We start from the raw sequence: 23,765 nt of genomic DNA, 5'->3' as shown, positions 1-23,765 counted from the left end.
GGGCTTGGGACAATGCTTCCCGTTTTACCCCTGTGATGGCGACCCTGCTATTGGTGAAATGCAAGAATTTTAAAACAAGAATGTTCTAAAAAACACAAATTCAACAGATTATTTGTTTGTTTATTTAATAACTCTATGGGCTAATGCTGGAAAGGATATTTTTGACATGTTAAAACAACATCATAGATGATTCTCGAAATGGCAATGGCATGCACTTCCTATAGGCCTTCGTCTGCCTGTCATCGAGAGGAAAGTACGCTGATGATTCAAACAACTGCTCCAGCTAAAACCACAAAAGGCCAAATGTTTCTAATATACACTCAGAAAACACTTTTTTTTGATAAAAACACTTTTCTGGTATAAAAAAAGAAACACTGGGAACATTGTCAGCCTGATAATTCTTGAGAAGTAGGCCAGTAATCTGACCAGTATTCGCCTCCATGTTTAAGGTACATTTCTGTGCTAATACAGAAGATGCTGTATTATAAAATGACTTTAATGAATCTAACAATTATATCTTCATGAACAACAAAAGCATTTTGTTTTATGAATGAAAAACTGTGAATATTGGAAAAATTACAATACTTTCTGTGATGGAGCTCCCTATACTCATACACACACACACACACACACACACACACACACACACACACATACACTGCTCATATACTCTGAAGCATGTGGTATAATAAAATATAGATTTTTTTTTTTTTGTAAAAAACAAAAAAGGAAATCAAAAATTTTAAAGTATCAAACATTTAACCACTAAAGCCCATTCTAACAATACAAATATATATATAAATATAATAATGATTTTCCTTTTTTAAAGACATAAACATGTTTATTTAAAAAATATCAGTAAAATGATTAATTGCCGTTTTAACTTATTAAAACAAATAATGAACACTATGTGTATCAAGTTTGGACTGTTGCTCAATTTATTCAAATGAAAAGTTTGTAGATAGAAAATATATTTATAGAAAAATAGTTCAGTTTTAAACTGTCACAGCATAGTTAATACATGTTATTACAGAGTATGCTTAAAACAACTCACCTCTTTGAGCTCTTCAACCATGAGATTCACAGGCACGTATAAAAGCTAAATTTTGCTTCTGTTCTTTTGTTCAATTTAATTAAACATGAAACGTAATGAGTTCAGATCAGACCTCAGTCCAATTCTGCATATTTCTCAAAAGTTCAATTGTTAAACACAGGAAATTCAAATCCTCTTGAGCACAGAGAGATAATATATGCCTTTTCAGACAGAGCAGATGTTGTATCCTCTTGTAGCGGGAAGTGAAATGCGAGGCTGGGCTCTCTTCTTTATAAAATCGCACATCAAATCTGTTCTAAGCTTCCGCTGCGACTGTGTGACGTTCTCGGCATATCTATGCCGTTCAGTCTTGCATCTTCTGCAGTCAAGTACTCACTGTGCATGAAAAGGTTTAATGCAGCAAGAGAAAGAAACAAAGATGCAAACAAGACATAATAAAACCCTTGTTCTTTATATTTGGGGTCCCAGAGTCTGTATAAAAGTAACTAGCAATTTTAAAATAAATCTTTATTTCATGTTTAAATTATTTTATCATAGAGTAGACAAGCACATTTTATAAAGGTGACTGTAAAGGGGCATACAATTTAAGCATGATAGTATTGTTTTGGACTTTGTTTAGAATTTGACTGGGCTTTTAGTGTTGGTAAACAAACACTGTGCTGATTTTCAGTTCAATGACACTGAACATTTCAATTTAAAACAGCAAAAAATAAAATAAAATAAATAAATAAATAAAATAGACAAAATATACTGCATACTGAAAAATATAAGCTGTTTGTTAAAGACTTATGTTCAAATGAGTGCTACAGGGATGATGTATTTTTGTAGGCCCAAACCCAGATAAAAAGTTAGCATTTTAGCACTCCTGTTTTCTTCATCCCAAAGTCAATGGATTATTCTATAACAAAACACATCAATAATACCCTCTTGTGGTTTTTTATAAAGCTTTTACTTGTCTTAAAGGCGGTTGCTAACAAGGGATCATAGTTGGGTAAACTCAGAGCCATAGAGAGAGATGTCTCTCTCTATGGCTCTGGGTAAACTTAGCTGTGATTGGGAGACGACAGCCAATATAATTATTGTATTCCCATTTGCTCCAATAGCAAAATAAAATAAAAAATACATTACAGCTTTTCCATGGCGTTCCAAAAGAAGGGAATATAGACTGACAACAGCAATCAGAAGAGAGAAATATGTCACTGATTCTTGAGATAAGGGACAAAACGTGTTTTTTTACATGTTGTTTCAGATGTTAAAAAATAAAAACTAACACCATATTATTAAAAATTGGTATTTTTCGTAAACCAAGGTCTCAGATAATGAACCATGTAAGGGAACAGGCTTATTTCTAAATATTTTTTTCAACAAAAAAAAAAGCCGTCATGAACTGGCTTTTAAAAAAAAAAAAGTATACTGTTGTATGAGATCAACTTATGACGTTCGCGTGGTTTTTACATTCAAAAACATCATAATAAATAAGTAATAGGCTATTTTCTACCCTGGTTTTGAGCCTCTCTCCTGCACGCACTTTTATGGGCGTGCCGCACTGAAGACTTGGAAGTAAACATCCACGGCTAGGTTTGAATAAGATTTGCATATTTAATGAGCTTCGGCTCCCCGCGAGTACACCGTGAGGGATTGTTTTGAAGCATGGGAAACGGCAACCGGAATAATTCGTCCCACAGGACTCGCAAAACGTCTTAACCAAACAAACACAATGATTTCTCTCTCATCGACCCACGATTGATTGGAATGTTATTTTTTTATTACTTGGCCCGCCCGATTGGTGGACATAAGCGCGCGCGCCAAGTACGCGTTGCAGACTGCATGATCAAAACTTCCATGATTGTATTTTTTCTGCAAATATCAAGTCAAGAGAGTGAACAACGCACATCAAGAACCACAAATAAAGGAATGTGGTATTTTTAGAAATTCAATGTGGAATAGCTCTCTCTGTAGGCCTGTGTTATGTTAGTGGCACGAGTCGGTGGGCGGGGCTACAGAATCAGGTGTTGTTCTTCTTCTGTTGAGGCGGTGCTTCACTACACTCTCACGTCATAGCCGGACACATTCTGAGATCGATCGTTTGCTGGGCCTGGTGTCAATAAAAGTTAACAAGAAAGTTTTCAGCTCTGAAACTTACAGGATATTCTTATATTACCATGACCTTTTATATATCAAAAGCTCAAGAGAAAGTTGATTTCTCAATTCATGACCCCTTTAATATTTATTCACTCCATAACTTAATTTGTGTCAACTCTGTCAGACACACTTAAAAGCATGCTACTTTAATTTAATCTATCCAAAAACAGTGTAAAGTCTTCAGTTATGTAATACTGGTGTTCAGTAAAGGAGCTAACTCATGAAATACATTCTCTGTTTTGTTTTTTTACACTATTATGAACAACCCGGTTTCTAATTTCTTAATTCTCCTCCCTCCTTTTAATATTAAACATATATCACCAATGTTCTTAGGTAAATAAGACACAATATCATGTAGTTCCATTGATGTTTTAACATTTTTACACAATAAATTGAGAAAAGAAAAGAACAAGACATTTCTTTCAAAATTAACAAAAACCTTTACCTGATGGTGTAAAATACTGAACGGAGTTGACAAAGGTCCAGCTGGGGCCAAATATACAGTATATGTAAATAGAATAATAAAAATAGCATTAGAAGAATTCCCCATATGCAAAAAAATATAGAGTTGACAAAGTTTTCCACCTTAACCAATCCACCTTAGCAATTTAGTTTTTTAGTTGTAGCTGCTTTAATAAACATATCAAAATGGCAAGATTTATCGCACAACTATTTACAGAAACTATTACACTGCGATGACGGAGTTGACATGTTAAGGCTGTGACCGCAGAGACTTCAATATTGTTTGTTTAAAATATAAAAAAATAACTTCCAGGACTTTGTGTCCTACTGTGAGATCCACAATTAGCAGGAAATAGTAAGTGCTACTCAGAGTTAAAGCTGCCCATGACACTGCCTGAATTATTCAGAATTATAAAAAAGTTGACGCAAAGTGAGGACACAACTTATAGCATAACAATATTGCTATTTTTTTAATGGAAATATAATTCATTATTTACTTTTTGTATTGTTTGATATCTTAAAGATCTCCGCCCTTTAATGTAACTGTGTATTTTTTAATTTGTTGCATTTTTAAACACTTTTTGGCAGTTTTACATTGTGACCTCATGCTGAGGACAGGCTAAATTACATGCGTTTCCAAGTATAGTGAGTGATTTGAAAATAATACTAAAGAAATTATTTAAAGTATAAGCAATGAATGTCCTGATAATTTCTTTTAGATGTAAATTTTAAGGATTTTTAGTGTGTTGATATTCTCACTTTTAACATAAAAAGGGCTTTTGTTTTTGGGACATGTTTTGTCCCTTATCTCAAGAATCAGTGATGTCAAATTTGATGTCACTTCCTCATCCGTAGTATTAGTAACACCATCGCAGCAGTGTTGTTCAATTATTTTTTGTTTTTTATTTCCTGCCACAGTAATATAACAAAATATAGCCTAGTGTTATAAATCTATTTATTTTTTTAAATATGAAAAACTTGTGATGAAAAATGTGTGATGTTGATAACTGGAAATAAATTGTAGTCTGCGAAAAGGGTCCAGTGGCTAAATGGGACTAGAGTTTGTCGAGGACATTAAACGTCATCATAGCGAACCGGAAAACTAATCTACATGCAAGTCCACTTTCACAGCCGTATTGTGCATTTAATCTAGCAAATTGTTGTAACTCAAACTTTCAGGGAAATGTTTTTAAATAAATACTGAAAGAAGCTGAAAGGGGATGACGTTGAATATTTAGCTTTTTTTTCCTGCCGATTGTATTCAGGCTTTAAAATTCATAAAAGCTATGTTTTGTGAAGATTTTGTTGATCGCAGGGCTTATTTCTCCAGTAATCAAAAAGCCAATGGAAAAAACTCAATGGGTTTTGTCAAAAGGAACCAGGATGATGCAAACTAGGTTGGCCTACAAAAATACGTCATCACTTTAGTGCTCTAGTAGTGCTAGGTTGAGTGTTAGAGTACACAGCATCGCCCTCTTATGGAAAGGAAGCGCACTGCATTCACTTCAACAGCTGCCACTTTCATCATGGAGAAATCTGACCTTTACAAATTGAAACAAACGTCAGCTACTGAGCGTTTAACATGCTGAGTTATATTTTCCCCCACCAACGGTTTCTACAGATTAAAGGGGAAATGGAGAAAAGAGAAACGAGGATGTATGTTCAGCTGTGATTGAGCTTCAAGCGCATGCTACGCTAAGCCCTAGAGCTGATTAAACCACATTTTCATTTCACCAAAAGAATCAAAACTTGTACATGTTAAGTCTTTATTCTTCTCTTCAGTTTTTTTCCCCAACCATAATTTATAATAACAAAAATAAAACAAAAGTTTACATATAAAATCTTTTGAAGTTCAAAATATACAATATCACAAAAATATTTTTCAGAACAATTCTCACACATAAGAATTGTGATTTGCATAGCAGCATTAAGACGTCTATAAAATATGTGTGGCATCAACATTTTAAACTGGAAATATAAAAACTAAAGCTGAGCTAAAACTCACATACCAGCACTGTAATGCGACATAAAATGTATGTAATTCTGATCTAGGATCACATCATATTTGTTCAAGCTGCTCACAAACAAACTAAAATGCAAAGCTGATTGAGGATCAGCATTTATATTTCCAGAAACTCTATTAATATATTTCTATATACATCAACACTGAAGAGAATAAGCCATCCTGTGACATCCCCAATACTCTGAACACAACAAGCTAGATCTTATAAAACTGACATGGCATTTAAAGTAAACGAATGGATCAAAACAATGTGCAATAATAACATAAAATATCAAACATCTTAAGTACCTTAAGTACTTAGCCCCCACCTTATACAGGTCAATACAATATAAAACACTGTATAAATATGTAGTACCTTGATACTTTTATGTCTTAGATAAACTCTTGCACAATTACGGATTTAATTATGAAGTTAAAAGACAAAAGAACATTATAATTACTGGCACTATTAGTCCCCAGAGAAGAGGTTTTGAATTAAGGCAGTGGAAAGAGAGAAATCTAAAAGTAAATGCTTCATTGTAGAAACTCTTTCAATGAAGTGTGACCAGCACCAATCCGGTTTTAGGCTCAGTATAACTGTAAGAAAGAGAGAAAAATGTAAAATGTAAATTAAAAGATACATGAAGTGTACACATAATGACAACTGGTTCTACAAGTCAAAATATTATTGTGAATTTCTGTGAATATTCTGAATAAAAGACCAAGATATGTACACACACTTAATAGATGCAAGACCTAAAAGAAGTTTCATTCCATGCAATGGCATTACAGTAGCATCTATTAAATCAATGTACCATTCAGAAAGACACATTGCACTGGATGCAGTAGAATACCTGTAGTGTTGGTTTTTGAGGTAGTCTAGTACGGCAGGCCTAATGCGTGCCACTCCCCCTTGGCTGTGATTGCCTTTTCCCGTGATGATTGACAGCTGAGGCCGACACAGACCCTGACGGCATTCTACAAAAGACACATCAATTAAAGATAATGGCAGACTCTGGAGTCTATACAATCCATCTGCTGACTACACTTGAAAAACTGTTATTTTTAGAAATGTATGCATGTTTGTGGTTCACATACCCAAATTCTTTTCAGTGAGCACCTGACTGAGATGGTAAAGGGCCTCATCCACATGCAGTCCATGGAGATCTAGAATATTCTGAGGCAGAAGTGAAGTGTTCACTCGATGGAATATCTGCATGGCTGCTCGGTGGTTCGCTTCACGCATCTTCTCTCCATGCATGTGACCCTAGCATATACACAAATGCATATACACAAACTCAGTAAGAGTTCTGATCTAAGAACAGCACTGCATTTAAGTTTAAATAAGATGTGACGCAAAAGGCATAAATTAGTTAATCTCCCTATGCTCAATCTACTTAAATATTAAGTTAATATTTAATAATTCTTAAATATTAATTTAATAATTCTTAAATATTAATTTAATAATTCTTAAATATTAATTTAATAAAGGGAGTTAATAAAGGCCTTCTGAAGCGAAGTGATGCGTTTGTGTAAGAAAAATACCCATATTTAAAACTTTATAAAGTAAATTATCTAGCTTCCACCAGATCGCCTTCCGTATTCAACTTATGGCAAAAGTGTAGTGCCTTTCGCAGTTCAAAATGCTTACACTACGTCTGACGACATTGCACACCAGTTAAGTTTTTTTCAGACCTGGCGGAAGCTTGATATTTTACTTTATAAAGTTTTAAATATGGATATTTTTCTTACACAAACGCATCACTTCGCTTCAGAAGGCTTTTATTAACCCCCCGGAGCCGTGTGGAGCAGTTATATGATGGATAGATGCACTTTTATGGACTTCAAAAACAAAGCAACAATTCCCTGCTATTATAAAGTTTGGAAGAGCCAGGACATTTTTTATATAACTCTGATTTTATTCGTCTGAAAGAAGAATGAATGTCATATACACCTAGGATGACTCGAGGGTGAGTAAATCATGGGCTAATTTTCATTTTTAGGTGAACTATCCCTTTAAGACTTGATGAATAAAAAAATGCACACTGCTGGACCCATCCATCAGGGAAATCTTTCTCTTATATATTAAATTAATTGTGCAGAGTAGTTCAGTGTTTAATGTGGACAGACTTGCCACAAGAAATGACGCTTTGCACCTTAGGACACGGTTAAAAACAAAAGTGTTTGTCTCAAAACTAGTGTTGGTTTTACATCAGCTTTTCTGCACACATTATAATATTCATCTTTTTAACCTGTTGCGCGTAGAAACTAGCCACGTCCTTGCGTCCTTGTCGATGGGCTTCAGCTGCCTTGTTAAAACATTCTATCTGCTGACGTCTCTGCAGTGTTGCCTCGGTGCGGAAGTCCTCATATTCCGGATCCTCCGAATCCTGGAATTGAGTTGCTTCCACCTCCCCATCTCTCGGTTTCCATCTCTGAGGGAATGAGGCAAAAAGTGTCAACAATCAACTCAAGGTTTTTGATTAATTTCAGTATGCCATATGGTCACATGTAGAGTGCTCACCCGCTCTTTGCTCGAAGGTCTGTGCACACCACTGCACTGAGGGGCAGGTTCAGGAGCCACTACGTTTTTGACTGGCCCGTCATCCAATAGTGTGTGTAAAAACTGTTCGGTCTGCTCCAGAGAGTAACTACACAAACACAAACAAATGGTTGAGAGTAACTGGGGTAACACTTTATATTAACCTTCATTAATAAATAATTAACAAACATTATATAATGCTTAACAGATCATTAGTTAATATATATTCACGTAGCTAGAAATATGATATAATGTGTTTGTTAATGTTTACAAATGAATTTATTAAACATTACATAAAAATTAACAGATCATTATTTAATGTAAATTGAAATGCTTAGAAATGTCATTAAATTTTCAATTCCTATGATTATGTACTTTTTTTTAAAATTCGAAAATCAGAGGGATTACAATGATTAAAAGCTTCATTATTAAAAAAGTAACAACCATTATATATGTCATGGTTCTGTTAAGTTTAATTTAATTTAGTTTAGTTTGAACAAACGACCACAAATGGATTACGCAGCAAGGTTTAATCGCAAAATCCTTTTTTGGATTACACGCTACGTTTCTGCCAGCTAGCCCAGCGGACAGCCTTATCCAGACTACAGCCAGACCCAGAGCCCAGCCTACCACCACCCTTGACCACGGAGAATTCGCCCGAGCCCCCCGCAGATGGAGAACTTCCGCCTGCCACAAAGAGAGAGCCTGGGACAACAGCGCCAACCATCGCAGCGGAGCTGACACCTCAATGGAAGTCTGACCAAGGGTGTGAGCCAGCAACCACCATGACAGAGGGAACTCTGGTGGAGCTGGATATGGAGGACTGGCTAATAGACCTGAGTTCAAAGGTACTGCTTCCCATCCAACCCCACCCTGAATCATCAATTTCATCATTGCCTGAGTCTCCTTCACCGTTGGTTCTGTCCAGACTGAAAACTGTGTCACTGAACTATACGGATTTAACATTACTATCCATTATTATTATTATCCACATATTATATTGTACATTATTATCCAGCTTTCCTCTTTCACCTTCACCAAAAAGCTCAGGCAGTCCTCCAGCCTCAGCTGTATGCCTGCAGCCCCTCGCCTTCCCCTGTAATGCCTCGCGATGTGGTCAAGCCTCAGGTCGTGCATTCTCCAGCTGCGCCGAAGCGAGAGAATCCCTTGTCTCCCCCTCTGACCTCTGATCCTTTCGCTCCCCCTCGACCCATCACCATGTCTGCACCGCTTTGGCTCCTCCCAACCTTGGCTCCACCAGAGGCCCTCAGCCTTGCGGCTCCACCAGGCTCCCTCGTCTCTCCCGGCTCCAACTTGGTCAGCATCATCCTGCATGCACTGCAGACTTAGGAGCCATCCGCGGCGCTGCGTCTCTCCACCCCTTCGCTCTGGGTCTCATCAACCAGGACATTCATGCCATCATCTCCTTCATAGCGACGATCTTCTTCTGCCTGTCTGCCTGCCCTTTTTTCCAGCCCTTCACCCACTCCTTTTACCATCCCCGTGCCATCACCTCGTCCGCCTCCAAAACCCCCACTATCCCTCCCTTTTCTCTTCAGTTATCGCCTTCTGAGAGGGGGCGTATTGTCACAGTTCAGTTTAGTTTGTTTCATTTTCATGGACTTTTAGTCATGAAATTAATTTTCAGTCACATGCGTTTCATTGGTAACACTTTACAATCTGGTCCATTAGTTAACTATTAACATGAACTAATAATGAACTGCACTTATAAAGCATTTATTTATCTTTGTTAATGTTAATTTCAACATTTACTAATTCATTATTAAAATCTTGTGAACATTAGTAAATGCACTGTGAACTAACATGAACAAACCATGAATAGCTGGATTTTTAATAACTAATGTTAACTAATATAACCTTTTGTAAAGTGTTACCTTTTTATTTGTCTAGTTTCCCACCACTTATGAGGTGTCATGGTTACTGATATGATTAGTTCTCTTAGTTCAGCTGAGTCTCCTTATTAACCTTGTATGTACCACTACCACTACTTAAGTTTCTTTGGTTCCTGAGTTCATTGTCGGTTGATATTTGTGCACAGCACACTGTTTTGTATTGTTGGAGTTTCTTGTTAAATAAATCCAGTTATTCTTATAACCTGCCTTCATCTTCGTCATCTCTGGATCAGCATTACAATATAATTCTTAAAAGATCATTAGTTAAAATATATTCAAATAGCTATGATATATGCTTGTTAATGTTTAAATTAACTTATTACAGATTACATAATGATGAACAGATCGATATCTAATGTAAATAAAATGCTAACAAATCTCATTAAACTTCGATTCATATATTATCTTATGCACTTTTTTTTACATTTACAAATGTTGTAATAAGAATATAGTTAAAAATATCTTAATTGGTCATTTTAAGCACTTCACACACTATTTGTGTTAAAGGGATAGTCACCCAAAAATGAAAATTCTGTCATCATTTTCTCACCCTCATGTTGTTCCAAACCTGTATGACATGTATGGTAGTCAATAGTTGCTCTCTCTGCTTGGTTACAGACATTCTTCTAAATATCTTCTTTTGTGTTCAGCAGAACAAAGAAACTCATACAGGTCTGGAACAACTTGAGGGTGAGTAAATGATGACAGAATTTTCATTTTTGGGTGAACTATCCCTTTAACATATTATTCATTATCTCATAACCCCAGTCTGTAAAGGCCATACCGGTACATTTAGTCTTCGTTTGTTGTGGGTTTGTGTTTTTTTACAAATTAATTATTTATTAATTATTTGTTCATGTTTTTGCAGTACCCACTCTAAAGTTAAAGTTGAAGTTCATTATTTGTAAATGTTAATAAATGCTTACTAATCATTTAGTACCTTTATGGGTAGTCATCTCAATGGCAAAAACCTGAAATTACCTGAATTCACACCATTTAAACAAATTTATAAATAATTTATCAATTATTTGTTCATGTTTTTGCAGTACCCATTCTAAAGTTGAAACTATACTACATATGTAAATGTTTCTTATTAATTATTTAGTACCTTTATGGGCATTGGACTTTTTGGGCAAATTGACCCCTGTACACTGTTGAATCCTTAACCAAGCCTTAAACCTGCCCATACCACCAAATCTGTCCCTAACCTTACCCGTATCACACCTCAATAGCAGCAAAAGTGTTTTTTTTTGCAAGAAAAAAACATGAACACAGTAAGTACATTGCACCTAACAAGTCATTTTTATTGACTATGAACATTATAGTTTATATAAAGTGGGACCAGTCATTCTTATATTGTTGAATTTTTTTTAACATCTGGATCACTCATAGCTACCAGACATCTTTTTGCATTTGTAAATGTAAAAGAAAAGTGCATTAGATAATATATGAACTAAAGTTTAATGACATTTGTAGATTTGAAGAAGTGCATGATCATATGAATTGAAAGTTTAATGACATTTGTAAGCATTTTAATTTACATTGAATAATGATCTGTTAACCAATAAACATGTAATGTTTAATAAGTTCATTAGTAAACACTAACAAGCACATTATCTCATATTTCTAGCTTTGTGAATATATAGTTAAACTAATGATTTGTTATATTATATAATGTAAGTTTTATAAAGTAATATGTTTGTGAATGATTTAGTAATGAAAGTTATTGTAAAGTGTTACCAAAAATGGAAAATCTTGCCTGTGAAATGCCCACAAAGGTGGGGAAAATAACATTTTCATAAAAAACATCACTATCCAACAATTCTAAACATTAGAATGTCCACTTTTCACAACCCAGTAGACAAAATCAAGTCCCATTCTGCATTATTTCAGACAGAATGAATATTCAATTTCACTCTTAAATGCATTAAACTATAATCATTAAATGTATTGTTAAAGCCATATCATGTTGCAATCATTACAAAGCATAGAGGTTTTAATCTAAAGCAACTTCCAGACCTCTTATTACAGGCACAGGGTTACAGGGGTTCTCAGAAATGATTGCTCATGTCTTGCTACCAGCTAGGTTTCTTAATTGCAGATGCCAACACCGTTATCTAGAAACCACAGTGGCCGATGCCTCAGATATTGCTGATATACACCAAAGACTGTAGATATACGAAGACAGTGCACTCGTATTACTATGAATGGGAGAATGTGCAACATGCAATATGGCGAAATTAGTCCCGCCTTCTAAGTAAAAGAGCCAGTTGGCAATTGGTAAAGTCACTGCAGCTGCCATCAGAAGCTCCAGTTTCCATAGAAACAGTCAGTGTTCCCGAGACGCATTTAGGACCACGCATGCGCATTGGCTGGTCCAGCCTGAAAATGTCATCTTTTTTTATTATGATTTGAGCATTTATAAACCAAATTTATTAGACAGTTGTGGTCAGATTTCACTGGTGATTTCAAATACGAAATGTAATCATATGCTTGGGAGAATTTGACGTTTCCCATTCAAAGAGATAAGAGCTGCACTTGCACAAATAGCTGCGCTTAAAAGAAGGCCGCTGAGTGAAATGACTTGCCTGAAAGGGACTTTGTATATATTCAATACTATTAAATTACAGCAAATTTGATGTGAACTGACACAAGTGGGAGTTAAAAATATTGCTAATGTTGGCCAATATATATCAGTCTATCACTATATATCATATTCTCACTTGTGATCTCTGAAGATATCCCTGAGAAAATGTTGGTCTATGGTGGGGAACGTGGAAAACAGCTGGTTCTCCTTCAGCTTGGCTGCACCGTCTTTCTTATCCAGGTCCCTCCGACTTGACCTGGACTAAAACAAAAACAGATCTCATTTTCACTACTTTTACGGTTCTAGGCAGTGATTGAATGCGAGTGCCTATGTGTGACTGTTACCTTCTCCATGCAGTCTTGCATGACCTGCTCTTCAATCATGATGTTTCTCAGTGAGACAGGAGCAGAGGATGCAGCCCAGTGATCCATAAAAGGAATTTCTTCACGTAAACCTAATTGGTCCCTCAGCCTGGTTTTGTTTCCCTGCGATTCACCCCATTGGACAGGAACTTCATTACCAAGAAAACAGAAAGATTGATAGAATAGGAAAGAAGAGAAACAGAGAAAGATTATTTCCAGTATGGAGAAGTTTGCACAAATTGGGTACAATTTGGGGTCTCACTACATTTTTTTAGCATTACACAAATAAATCCCTTCTTTTTTGTTATGAGAACTATGTTAGATAAGCTATTATTAACATAAAATGAACATAACATTGTCTCCCATTTTGGACTTTCCCACTTTAGAGGTTTCCGACAAAATCAACAATGTAAAAATGTTTGACATAAGTTGTAGTAAAATTGTATTTTTAACTATTAACTAATTTTATTCTTCAGACTCTTTGACTCTTCTGTCACTTTCACATATAATTGTTTATATTATATAAATTTTGTCTATGAAATTTTGATGGCAATGTATTGTTTATTAGTAGAAAACAATCACATATATCATTGTCTTAAACTGTATTTAGAATAAACAACATTTAATTTGACCTCCTGAGGTTGACATTTTGTGTTTGTAGTGTGTATATGTATAGAGAGAGAGAGGGAGAGAGAGACCAAGTACTGAAGGTTAAATACTGCACCAAACAACAAAATCAGGGCCAAACACACCATTCCAATCATATGTGATGTTTGAAGCAGCTATGAGGGCAAAATTGTGGACGTTAAGATTTCACTCTGGGTGTGACTGACCAGCACAGTCACAGCTGGATTGGGAGATTAAAACGGAAGAGATGTGATTTATCTCTTAACGTTTTATTTTATTACTACTGGTTAGGACATGATGTACATTTACATTCTCTTTGTGTTTGTGTGTACTGCGAGAATAAGCGGTCTCACTCTCGTGCATTAGCTGATAGGACAGAGCTGCCTGCCTGTGCTTCTCCTGCCAAAGACAACAGACACCAGTTAAGTTTTACATTGAGATTGAGAATCAGTCACATAAAAAAAAAAAATGCTATTTGTTTTGTAGGTTAATATCCAAAAACTGAGATCAAAATTTGTGAACTCAACTCACTTGAATAGTCGCTTTCCATTTCTGGTGCAGAAGTTTGGCCAAGTTCAGGTCTATTTGCACTGCACAGTCATCTGATGAAAACGCACCTGCAGCCATATGGAGTTCAGAGATTTTAATACACTTTTATGAGTGTGAATTGAGGGCTGACATGGTTACTTGTTTAAAAGTGGTAGCTGTTCATAGAAATAAATAGATAACGTATAAAGTATAAATATAACTTTTGCTAGAGAAGCATCAATTGAAATTTACTTGGGCGATTTCGAATTGTATAAGTGTGACCTTCCGATAGGGATTTTTGCCGATTCCAATTTTCTTTCTAAGATCTATAATTGACAGCATATGCAAACAAAAATCTACTTTTCTTAAATGCAAAATTTTACTTTCATAAAAAGGCAAGTAAAAAGTCAGTAATTAAATAAAAACAAATAAACAAATTGCAAACAACAGTCTTTCAGGTGGGTCTAACAGTAGGTTAGTATTCAGGTAAGGAATACTAATGAAATTAAAGTAATCAAATGTAAAATAACACTGTCTTTGTTGTAAATATTAAATACAGATTAATGCTTACAATTAAGTTACAAAAGCTATTCAGTCAAGAGCAGAGAGTTTTCTCTCTTTTCTTTGTCTTTTGTTCTTTGATTACCATGACAGACAGCAGCAAGAATATAAGACTGCTGTCACTTTAAGAGTTTATGCACGGATCCAATATAATGTTAAACAACATGCGTTATCTTTCTCAACTATTTACATACCAGAACTGACTGTGTTTAACTGAATACTCGTGTGTGTGTGTGTGTATTTTGTGTAGTTGTTAGCCACTCATTTTGGTACTTGCGACTCACAAGCTGTTTAAGAGGTGGCCTAATGTGTGATCCCATTATAAGGATCAGTGGTGCGTGCGCTTTTGGTGTGAGTGCGAAACCTGTGGGAATTAGTAAAATTATTCGCAATACAAGCATTATTTAACCAGAGCAAATGAGACGAGTGAGAGGAGTTGGGTGTGCCACGAATCGGAAAGATGTGAGACTGACCGGCCAGTCACTGGGCCGAGCATGCAGAAAATCAACCAATTCCGGTCGCTGGCCGGTCAATCAGTGCATTTCTAGCTTTATGGAACACAATGGTTTAGTGTGAGGGTTCCCAACTGGTCATGGTGATAATTGAAAAGCAAGGAAAAACTATGCTTAATGAAAATAATAAAATAGAACTAACCATATAATAACACAGTTATGAATGCAAAATAAATGGAGGTTAACTTTTAAAAGAGAAAGCACTTGTTGCTGTTGTCGTTAAAAGCCAAGGGTCCTGCCAAATTTTGTAGTAAATTACAAAATTGTAGTCACTTGGTAGAAGCTAGCCAAATTTAACAAATTCCAACATGGGTAAGTCATGTGCCAAGCCCCAATCTTCAAAAACAATTTAAAGAAAAAAAAATTACTATGAGTTAGAGGTTTGGTATTGTGTTGGGACGCCACTTGAGGTCACTGGACACTGGATTAAGTGATACACTAATACACTAATGATAAATTTGACATACTGATTAGATGTTTGATTACCTGGACTGACACCAACAGGTCCAAAAAGCTCAGTGAGCTGCAATGCAAGTTCAGTTGGAAGTTTCAGCTCCAGGCTTTGTATGTCCATTGAACTTGGCTCTCTTCTCCCCTGTCCAGTTCTCTTTTTCTCATTTTCCAGTTCCTTCCTTTTCTCTTCCTCTTTGCGCTCCATTTCGTCAATCTGATACAGTAATGACTGTGTTATGGCATTTACCTCTGCCTTTGTCTCTTCATCCTCCTTAAATATCTCTCCTCCCACATCTTCATTCCATTCCATCAATGCTCCCTCCGGGCATTGAACAACTTGCTCACTTTGTGACACTAATATCTCTTGCTGCCCTAGACCTTGCGGGCCTGTTTTGTCTGGCCGTTGTTCGGGTGCTGGAACCTCTGGTTGTACTTTAATGTCTTCTGTCGGCTGCTTTAAAGATCCAAAGGAAGGTTCAGGCTCAAAATTTTCCTTTGTTATGCTGGCTTCATCAGATCCTTCAGCTTCACTTTGTGAACTTTGACCTGGGCTCCAATCATCATCAGCTTGGCTAACGTCACTAAGGTTAGTTTCTTGGGACTTTGGACTGATGCTACTTGCTGAACTGTTGCTGGAGTCTTCAGAGCACACAGCTCTAGCCTGGTCACTTTCTGAGCCTATCACGGTTTCCAAAGGTTCTATAGGTTCACATGACTCTTTCTCAGGAACCAAAGAGCCCAAGCTAACTTTGTCATCCTCATCATCTTTATACAGCTGTTCTCCAGAATCTAGCAACAGGTTAGTTGTCCACTCCATATCTTGATGGCACTTCTCATAAAGGTCCTCCAGAATATCCATGGAGACACGTCTGAAATGGCGGCTCAGAATCTCAAGGTTTTGTTGTTTAGAGTGGGATTCTCTAAAGTCATTCTCTTCCACCTGAGAACCTTTCTCATGGACCACCGGGTACGGCACTCTCTGCTGGCAGGCAGACTCCTCTTCATTTGCTTTTGGGGTGAAACGTGAAGAGTTCCCCTCCAAAACAAACATGCTGCTACTAGATAAGTCCAAAGGTGATTCAGAACATTTCAGTTGGTCAATTCGCCAAAGCAAAGCAAAGTCCTGAGGGTTTGTTTGGGCTGAGGCACTGTGACATGACACCATGGGCAATGAAGGTGTTTCGCCTGTAGGTGGAAGATCAGAGGGCAGATGTGAAATAACTGGAGATGGTGAGCAGGGTGATGAAGGGCTTTGATTGGTGAAGGTAAGTGCCAATTTACAAGATTTCCCTACTCTTCGGCTAAGACCTCTACGTCTCTCCAGACTGCTCTCAGAGTCTATGGCAACCTTTGAACAGAGAGTTTCTTGGACATTTGGGCTCATTCTGCATTTCTCCTCTGACGCTACGTTGTCCTCCTGCTCAACCTCTTCCAGTGTGCTATTCTTAGCAGACACTAGACTAGACTGCTCAATCGGTTCTGCTCTCTGTTTTGATGTACTTGGAGAATTCGAGTAATCCTTTTTTGGGTCAGTGCACTCAGAAAACATCCTTCCCAGCACACAGTCAGGGAGTTCAGGGCAGTTCAAGTTACCCTGTTTTCCACTGAAGGAAGGGGTATGCAGATTATTCAGTTTACTTGGAGTTGGATCTTGGTAAAAACCTGGAGAGTTTCTCCCACCTTGCAGTAGATCTACAAGTTTTTGAAATTCAACTGCATTCTGCTTGTCAGTGTCAGAATGCTTTTCTTCATCAGAAGAAGTGTTATCTTTGTGTTCAACAACACTGGATTCCAAAACAGTGTTCTTAACAATTTTATTCCTTAAATTCTGACGTCTTCCTTGACGTTGACCTTGAGATTCCAGTGGCCAGTCCCCCACAAAATCCAACAGCTCTGGCCTTACTACCTCAGTAACCGACTCACCTTCACATCCTTCCTCCTTATCCTGCCCTGAAGAGTCAACACTGGGGTCAAAGTTCTCAGGTTCACTACTTCCAAGGGCATTTCTATGATTCACTCGGTCCCTCCTCACACGCTGAGCAATGGACTCTGAAAATGCCACAGGCAGCTTCGAAATGTTCTCGTGTGCTGACACTTTTTCCAATTCTTCAGTTTTCCTGCTACTCAAGTTTTTATCGGTGTCCAGAAGATCTAGCTCCAAGTCCAACCCTTCAGCATCAATCAGATCAGACTGAGGTGTTCCAGACCCTTCCAGAATGTTCTCATGCAAAAACACGGACTCCTTGGAACTGTAGGAGACTATTTCACCTTCTTCCTCGCCTGCAGAAATAGCACTGCAAGTCTGCCTAACAGAGGACACATCGGGGAGAGATGAGGAAAGATGTGTGTTAAGTTTGCTCAACCCAGAGTCACCAACAAGATCAGGATGACTGAGGCCAGGGGGTAAAGATTGCCTGAAGGAAATGAGAGAAATACATACTGTTGTTTAAATACAAAGATATATATAAATACATAATTATTGATGGCTTCACACAGTCAGTGTTTTGATAGTTACTAACAGCTAATAAGTTACTCAAATTGTACGTATTGTTAGACAAGCAAAATCTCCTGCTGTGTGAACATAGACCATGGCTTTATTTTATATTGAAAATACTCAGTAAAAATAATATAATGCATATGCTCACTGTGTTTGCTCAGTCTCTGTTTGGGTCAAATCCACAACACTTGGCACTGGTTCTGGTCTTTGTGAATTCATGATGCTCTGGACAGAGACAAATCGGTCATATCGTTCTAATATGCGTCGGATCTTCTCCTTTGTTACTTGGTGCCTTGTGCGCCTTCACAGAGAGGGTGAATAGAGAGAGTTGGACTTGTAATTGTGTCATAAAAGCAATGGATCACATTTGTGATTGTACTTTGTTTATTTAAGGGCTCCCAACAAAACCAGTGTAAAGAGACCTGTTAATAAATGAGTTGTATGAATTTTGTTTAATGTTTCATGTTTAACATACTTCTCCAGCTCTCTAGGTTTCGTTTTCCACCAGGTATCTGGCTCACGAAACAGCACCTTATACCCATGTTTCAGTGCCTAGGAGAAGGAAAAGGAAAGGCTACAATCAGCATAATATACCTGTGTGAATCTGTTTGTGGTTCATGTTTTTGTACATTGTAAAGTGTGAAACATTCTAAAGTTAATCCAAGAAATAAAATCTACAGTAATGTATACTTGTGTGGCATGATACAATAAACTTTCAACTTGAAAAATTTAATCTGGTAAATTAACAGCAAATTGTAACACTACAAAACAATATGGTCATTGTCTGATACTTGACATTAATAGCTTATTTCATACTATGGGTTTCAAAGTAAATTGCTCACCATGGCAACGTATGGTTTCATCTCCCAACATTGCATATTGGTGTTGTCTATTATGATGGGTGACTGGCCTTTTTCAAAAGCATCTTTTGCTGAAATGTTGATCACCACAAAGACATTAGATTATATCAAGATTAAAGGTGAAGTGTGTAATTTATGTGGCAACAGTGGTACCAAGCAGAGTAGCGAAAATATGACAATAATGACTGTTTTCAAACACTTTAACTGTCTGCCATTTGTCAGCAAAACAGGTAAGGCCCCAATATACTTACTACAAAGTTATTTTTCATTCTTCTCTTAGGGGTAAAAAGAAGTTTGAAATGCCTTGGCAGCAGTATACGGTTAGCAAACACCTCAACACGACCCAGGCTAACACGGAGCAACGTTTAAATAAATATGTAAATAAGTGCTGCACTCTCTTCTCCATAACTAAATAAGTGTTCATAATAAATAAACACGCCACAAATATAACAGTGGTGCAGCTAAGAAAATAAATATATTTATATAGCACTTTATACAATAGAGTGCTTTAAATGAAGCACCTTTACAGTATTTTTACTTATATTACTTATTTTTATAAATAATTATAACATGAAAAAAATGGTGTCAGTATCGCTTTCACTTAGAAGTACAACTTCAATTTCAACTATAAAGCAGCTCTTTAGTGTGTTCATTTACTTAATCACGTCTGACCTGGACGGACTGAACAGAAGAAATTAAGATTTTGATAACAAAAAAAGGCAGAGCCGCAGAGCGCACCTACCCATTACATAATCGGCAGAGACCAATGGTATTTTGAAGGCGGTTACAAGACAGAGCAAACTTTTCCAGAAAGTTTGTTTTGACAAGCATTATTAAACTCCCCAAATGCATTCCAAACAAATTTCTTTATGGACTGATTTTGTTCAAAATGATGTCATACCACTTTTTTTTTTAATTTTGCTTAAAGTAAATTGGGGCCTCCTGTCCCATACCAAACTCACACATTGGTTGCGCCAATGTTGCCATGTCAGGCTCATTGAGTCTCTCAAACAATCAAGCAATGTTTTGACAATGCAATGGAAAGTTCATAATTTTCAAGAAGATTGGCATACAAATGGCTTACTTATAGTTGTTTTTAGCATATTAAGCTGGAATATGTAATGAATTTTGAAAAAGATCTCAACAAATCTGCACACATCACCTTTAGGGTTAGACTGTCTAGTCAATGGGTAGTAAATAACTGGAAATTAAAATAATTAAACGTACACATTTTTGTGTCATTTTGCTTTGGCTTGAACTAAACAGGCCTGTAATACTCACCTCTCTGGTGATTCCACTCATGGGCCTCTCCTAGTAAATTTGGTTCAAATTGGTACGGTCCATTTCGAGTGAAATACTCATCAGTGCTCAATACAACCCCTCCAGGATTCTGTGCCAACATAGCACTGGACAGCAAGGAGAGAATAAAATGTATACATTGTATTAATTTCAATAGAACCATATTCTAAATGTTTTATCTGCCAGTGTTGTTAATCTCCAAAAGCTAATTACAGGCAATTTATGTGCTGATATTCGGCAGTACGGTATACTTTGATAATTATCATGCATGATTCCTTTAATGGTCTGTAAAATGACAACATCTTTTGCCCTTCTGCTCCACAGGAGGTTCAAACATTGATTGTATGTTTATTTATTTTAATTTTAGTATTTATTTAAAACTTAATTTCGTTTTTTAAATGCTCTTTTTGGAGTTGAATAAGTAAAAAAAAAAAAAAATTTTACCTAAACTAGCAAAACATTAAAGTTTGTCTTGCAGCCTGTTTTATCATTCAATACAATACTGTGATAAATTCATGTGCCATGAAAAAACCTTTACCAATTATCATAAAAAGAACATTTGATACCACTACATGGAAAATTTCCTACCCATGAAGTATAACCGAAGGACAATCTATCTAATTCTGTTAGCACTTTCTAAATTAATTCTAACTCCATTCTCAAGAGACTTTATTATATCTTTCCCTAAGGAAATCTATTTTCTTATAAGGGAGTGTTGTACGTCATGAACTGCTCTCATGGAATAAGTTGTTTATCAAAAAAATTAAAATGATATTATATGCCATTATATGCCAACTTAAACGCCCCCAAAAAATCTCTTTGAAATAAAATGATAAACGGCTATGAAAATGTTTGCTTACTTGGCAAGAGTGGTTTTGCCTGATCCAGGAGCCCCTCTAAGTAACACCAACACCTGCCCTTCCAATTTGAGTCTGTTCCTAGGGGGCAGAGTCCATGACTTTGGTACGGTTGCAGAAGGCTTCAGAGGTGCTTGTCTGATAGGTCCATGAGCCAACCACTGAGCAGCAGGAAGGGGGTTAGAGCGCCATGGGTTGGGGTTAGGAATGACTGGTGTAATGAAGGACGGCCCCACAGCGCGGGGATGAAACTCAGCAGCCTGAGTGTTCCAGAACATGGCAGGTGTGCGGAGTGCTTCTTGATGCTGCATTGCCGCTGTGTGGTTAGAGAGCGGGTCTGGTCTACGGTAAACCTGAAAGGCAGAGGTCCGTGGTTTAGTAGAGCTAGCCTCCACTGTTAGGTGACTGAAGTCAAGAGATATGGTTTTCGTCTCTGGGATATGGACCCCACCGAAACTTAATTCATTCACAGGTGAATTACCGCCACGGGCCTCACTAAGCCCGGGGTCAGAGTAACAGGCCTGCTCAGTCTGCTCTGGTAAGGTTTGAGGAGCTGTAAGCTGAGTCTGGGATGTAAGAGGCAGCGAGGAGTGAGGGATTGATTGAGAAGGAGGAGGTAGAGAAGAGAGAGAAATGGAGGGCATTAGAGGATGGGAGCTAGCTTGTGTCTGCTGTGACGTCAAAGTCTGAAGTTCCTGATCTATGAGAGCATCAAACTCTTCTGTCAGGTGTGTTTCACCCGGACTGAGCTCCGGCTGAGATGCAGGCTGGTTTGAAAAGGCAAAATTCTCTGCCGTTCCACTGAAGAGGTCTGTCTGAGTGGTGTTAGTACCCAAAAGAGCAGCAGCCTGCTCAAACCCTGAGACAGGAGGAGGGGGTGGGACTATTCCCTCAGCAGCATCTGACAGCTCCAAAAGGGAATCCATCGCATTGTCCACTATTGCAGAGATTAAGAAGAAAATTAATTATATATATATATATATATATATATATATATATATATATATATATATATATATATATATATATATATATATATATATATATATATATATATATATATATAAAACATGCATCCTAAATACATATTTAACTGAAAACAGTTATTTTAGATGTTAAAATTATTGTAATAATATTTCACAATGTTACTGTTTATACTATATTTTTGATCAAATAAACGTAACCTTGTTTGGAATAAGATGTTTTTAAAAAAACATGTAAAAAAATCATAATTATTAAAAGCTTTTGACCGGTAGTGTATGTCATTATAATATTATAATATAAAATAATAATATACGGAAAATACAATGCTAATCGCATAAGTCCAAGTGAGGTTGGTAGCTTTTGGTACATGTAGCTGGTTTTTATTTGGTCTAAGATGGTCATAAGGTGGTCCAAGCTGATCTTTAGCCATCTTTGACCAACAACAAAGCAGCAAGTGAAGACCAGCCAGAAACCAGCCACCCAGTTCCAAAACAAATCTACCAGCTTAAGATAGAAAGAGCAACAAAAGATGTAACACACACACACACACACACACACACACACACACACACACACACACACACACTTTTGTCTGTTACATCTTTTGTCTGTGTGCGGTCTAGTAATGTTACCACAACTAACTTTAATCAGACTAACATTACTAAAATTGCTACAATTTCAGCCAGTAGTGACCATTTACACTTAAGTTACCTTTAAAATCTGCCTCTGAGAGTACCATGTAAATGACTTCTGGGTCCAGATGTGAAAACATCTCCTGCATGCTCTGGATGATTTCGTCTCGTCTTTGAGATTCCAACTGACCACTCCTGGACTGCGTGGACCCAAAGTTATTATATGACGAGTCCGCCCGGGTTGCAAAAGATCCATTTGCTCCGTGTGCTCGATTCTCGGAACCGCTCCCGTACTCGGCCGCCTGCATCGGGCCTCGGGACGGACTCAGTCCGTTTTTCTTTTTCTTTGGCATTCTGTTGTGCCCCGTTTACAAGACACCTACGATAAATCCAATGTTTACAAGTTTTTCTAGAGGAAGGAAAGTAAAAGAAAACCAGACGAACAACTCTCAACGGAGAAGCAAAAATACTACAGCGTCTCTAGTGGATGGAAACAGCATAAAACAACCTTTTGAGTTTGAGTGATGAGCAAGAAAACCTACATGGAAGAATGTGAGATTTACTGCCAAGTACGCTTACACAAGCATTGAGTACTGAGTCTTCAAACACAAGTCTTGGTTAGGCTTTTAGGCTTTCAAACAAGATAAGCAAATGTATATACAAAATAATAATCTATACAATAGGCCTACAATTATGCAAACTAATGTAAATTCTTCTCTTTAAATAAACAGAAGAGGCAGGGGATTAAACGTCAAATAAATATAGGGTTACCTCTAAATATTTTTCACAAACGTATCCAAAAATAATTTTATGTTCCATAAACAAATCAAGGTGCGCACATCCAATAGCCAGGTGCAAGATCAAAATAATATATCAGATAATACAAAAAAG

General features: G+C 36.9%; 1 protein-coding gene across 1 annotated transcript; it reads right to left on the bottom strand.

Annotated features, from left to right (window-relative positions):
• Nucleotides 1-5,410: 5,410 nt before the first annotated feature.
• On the bottom strand, nt 5,411-23,356 carry n4bp2 (NEDD4 binding protein 2). Its single transcript, XM_079813619.1, has 16 exons — nt 22,954-23,356; nt 21,262-22,195; nt 20,384-20,508; nt 19,085-19,173; nt 18,718-18,794; nt 18,391-18,543; nt 15,779-18,159; nt 14,223-14,308; nt 14,045-14,090; nt 13,047-13,213; nt 12,839-12,963; nt 8,185-8,311; nt 7,913-8,095; nt 6,759-6,927; nt 6,515-6,638; nt 5,411-6,257 (listed from the first exon to the last, which is right to left on the bottom strand). Exons 1-16 carry the CDS (start codon nt 23,225-23,227, stop codon nt 6,212-6,214), a joined length of 5,106 nt encoding a protein of 1,701 aa, XP_079669745.1. The 5' UTR covers nt 23,228-23,356; the 3' UTR covers nt 5,411-6,211.
• Between the last annotated feature and the right edge of the window lie 409 nt (nt 23,357-23,765).

This window comes from Gobio gobio, assembly GCF_949357685.1.
Source record: "Gobio gobio genome assembly, chromosome: 3".
NCBI classification, from domain to species: Eukaryota; Metazoa; Chordata; class Actinopteri; order Cypriniformes; family Gobionidae; genus Gobio; species Gobio gobio.
The sequence above is the reverse complement of the archived record's forward strand: the minus strand, read 5'-3'. Positions and strand labels throughout refer to the sequence as shown.

Excerpts from the sequence above, each read along its gene's own strand:
- n4bp2 (XM_079813619.1), bottom strand. The coding sequence starts at position 23,227 with ATGCCAAAGAAAAAGAAAAACGGACTGAGTCCGTCCCGAGGCCCGATG. Across the intron at positions 18,160-18,390 it reads ACAGAGACTGAGCAAACACA|GCAATCTTTACCCCCTGGCC; the intron begins GTGAGCATATGC and ends CATTTCCTTCAG. Across the intron at positions 12,964-13,046 it reads TGCAAGACTGCATGGAGAAG|TCCAGGTCAAGTCGGAGGGA; the intron begins GTAACAGTCACA and ends TTTTTGTTTTAG.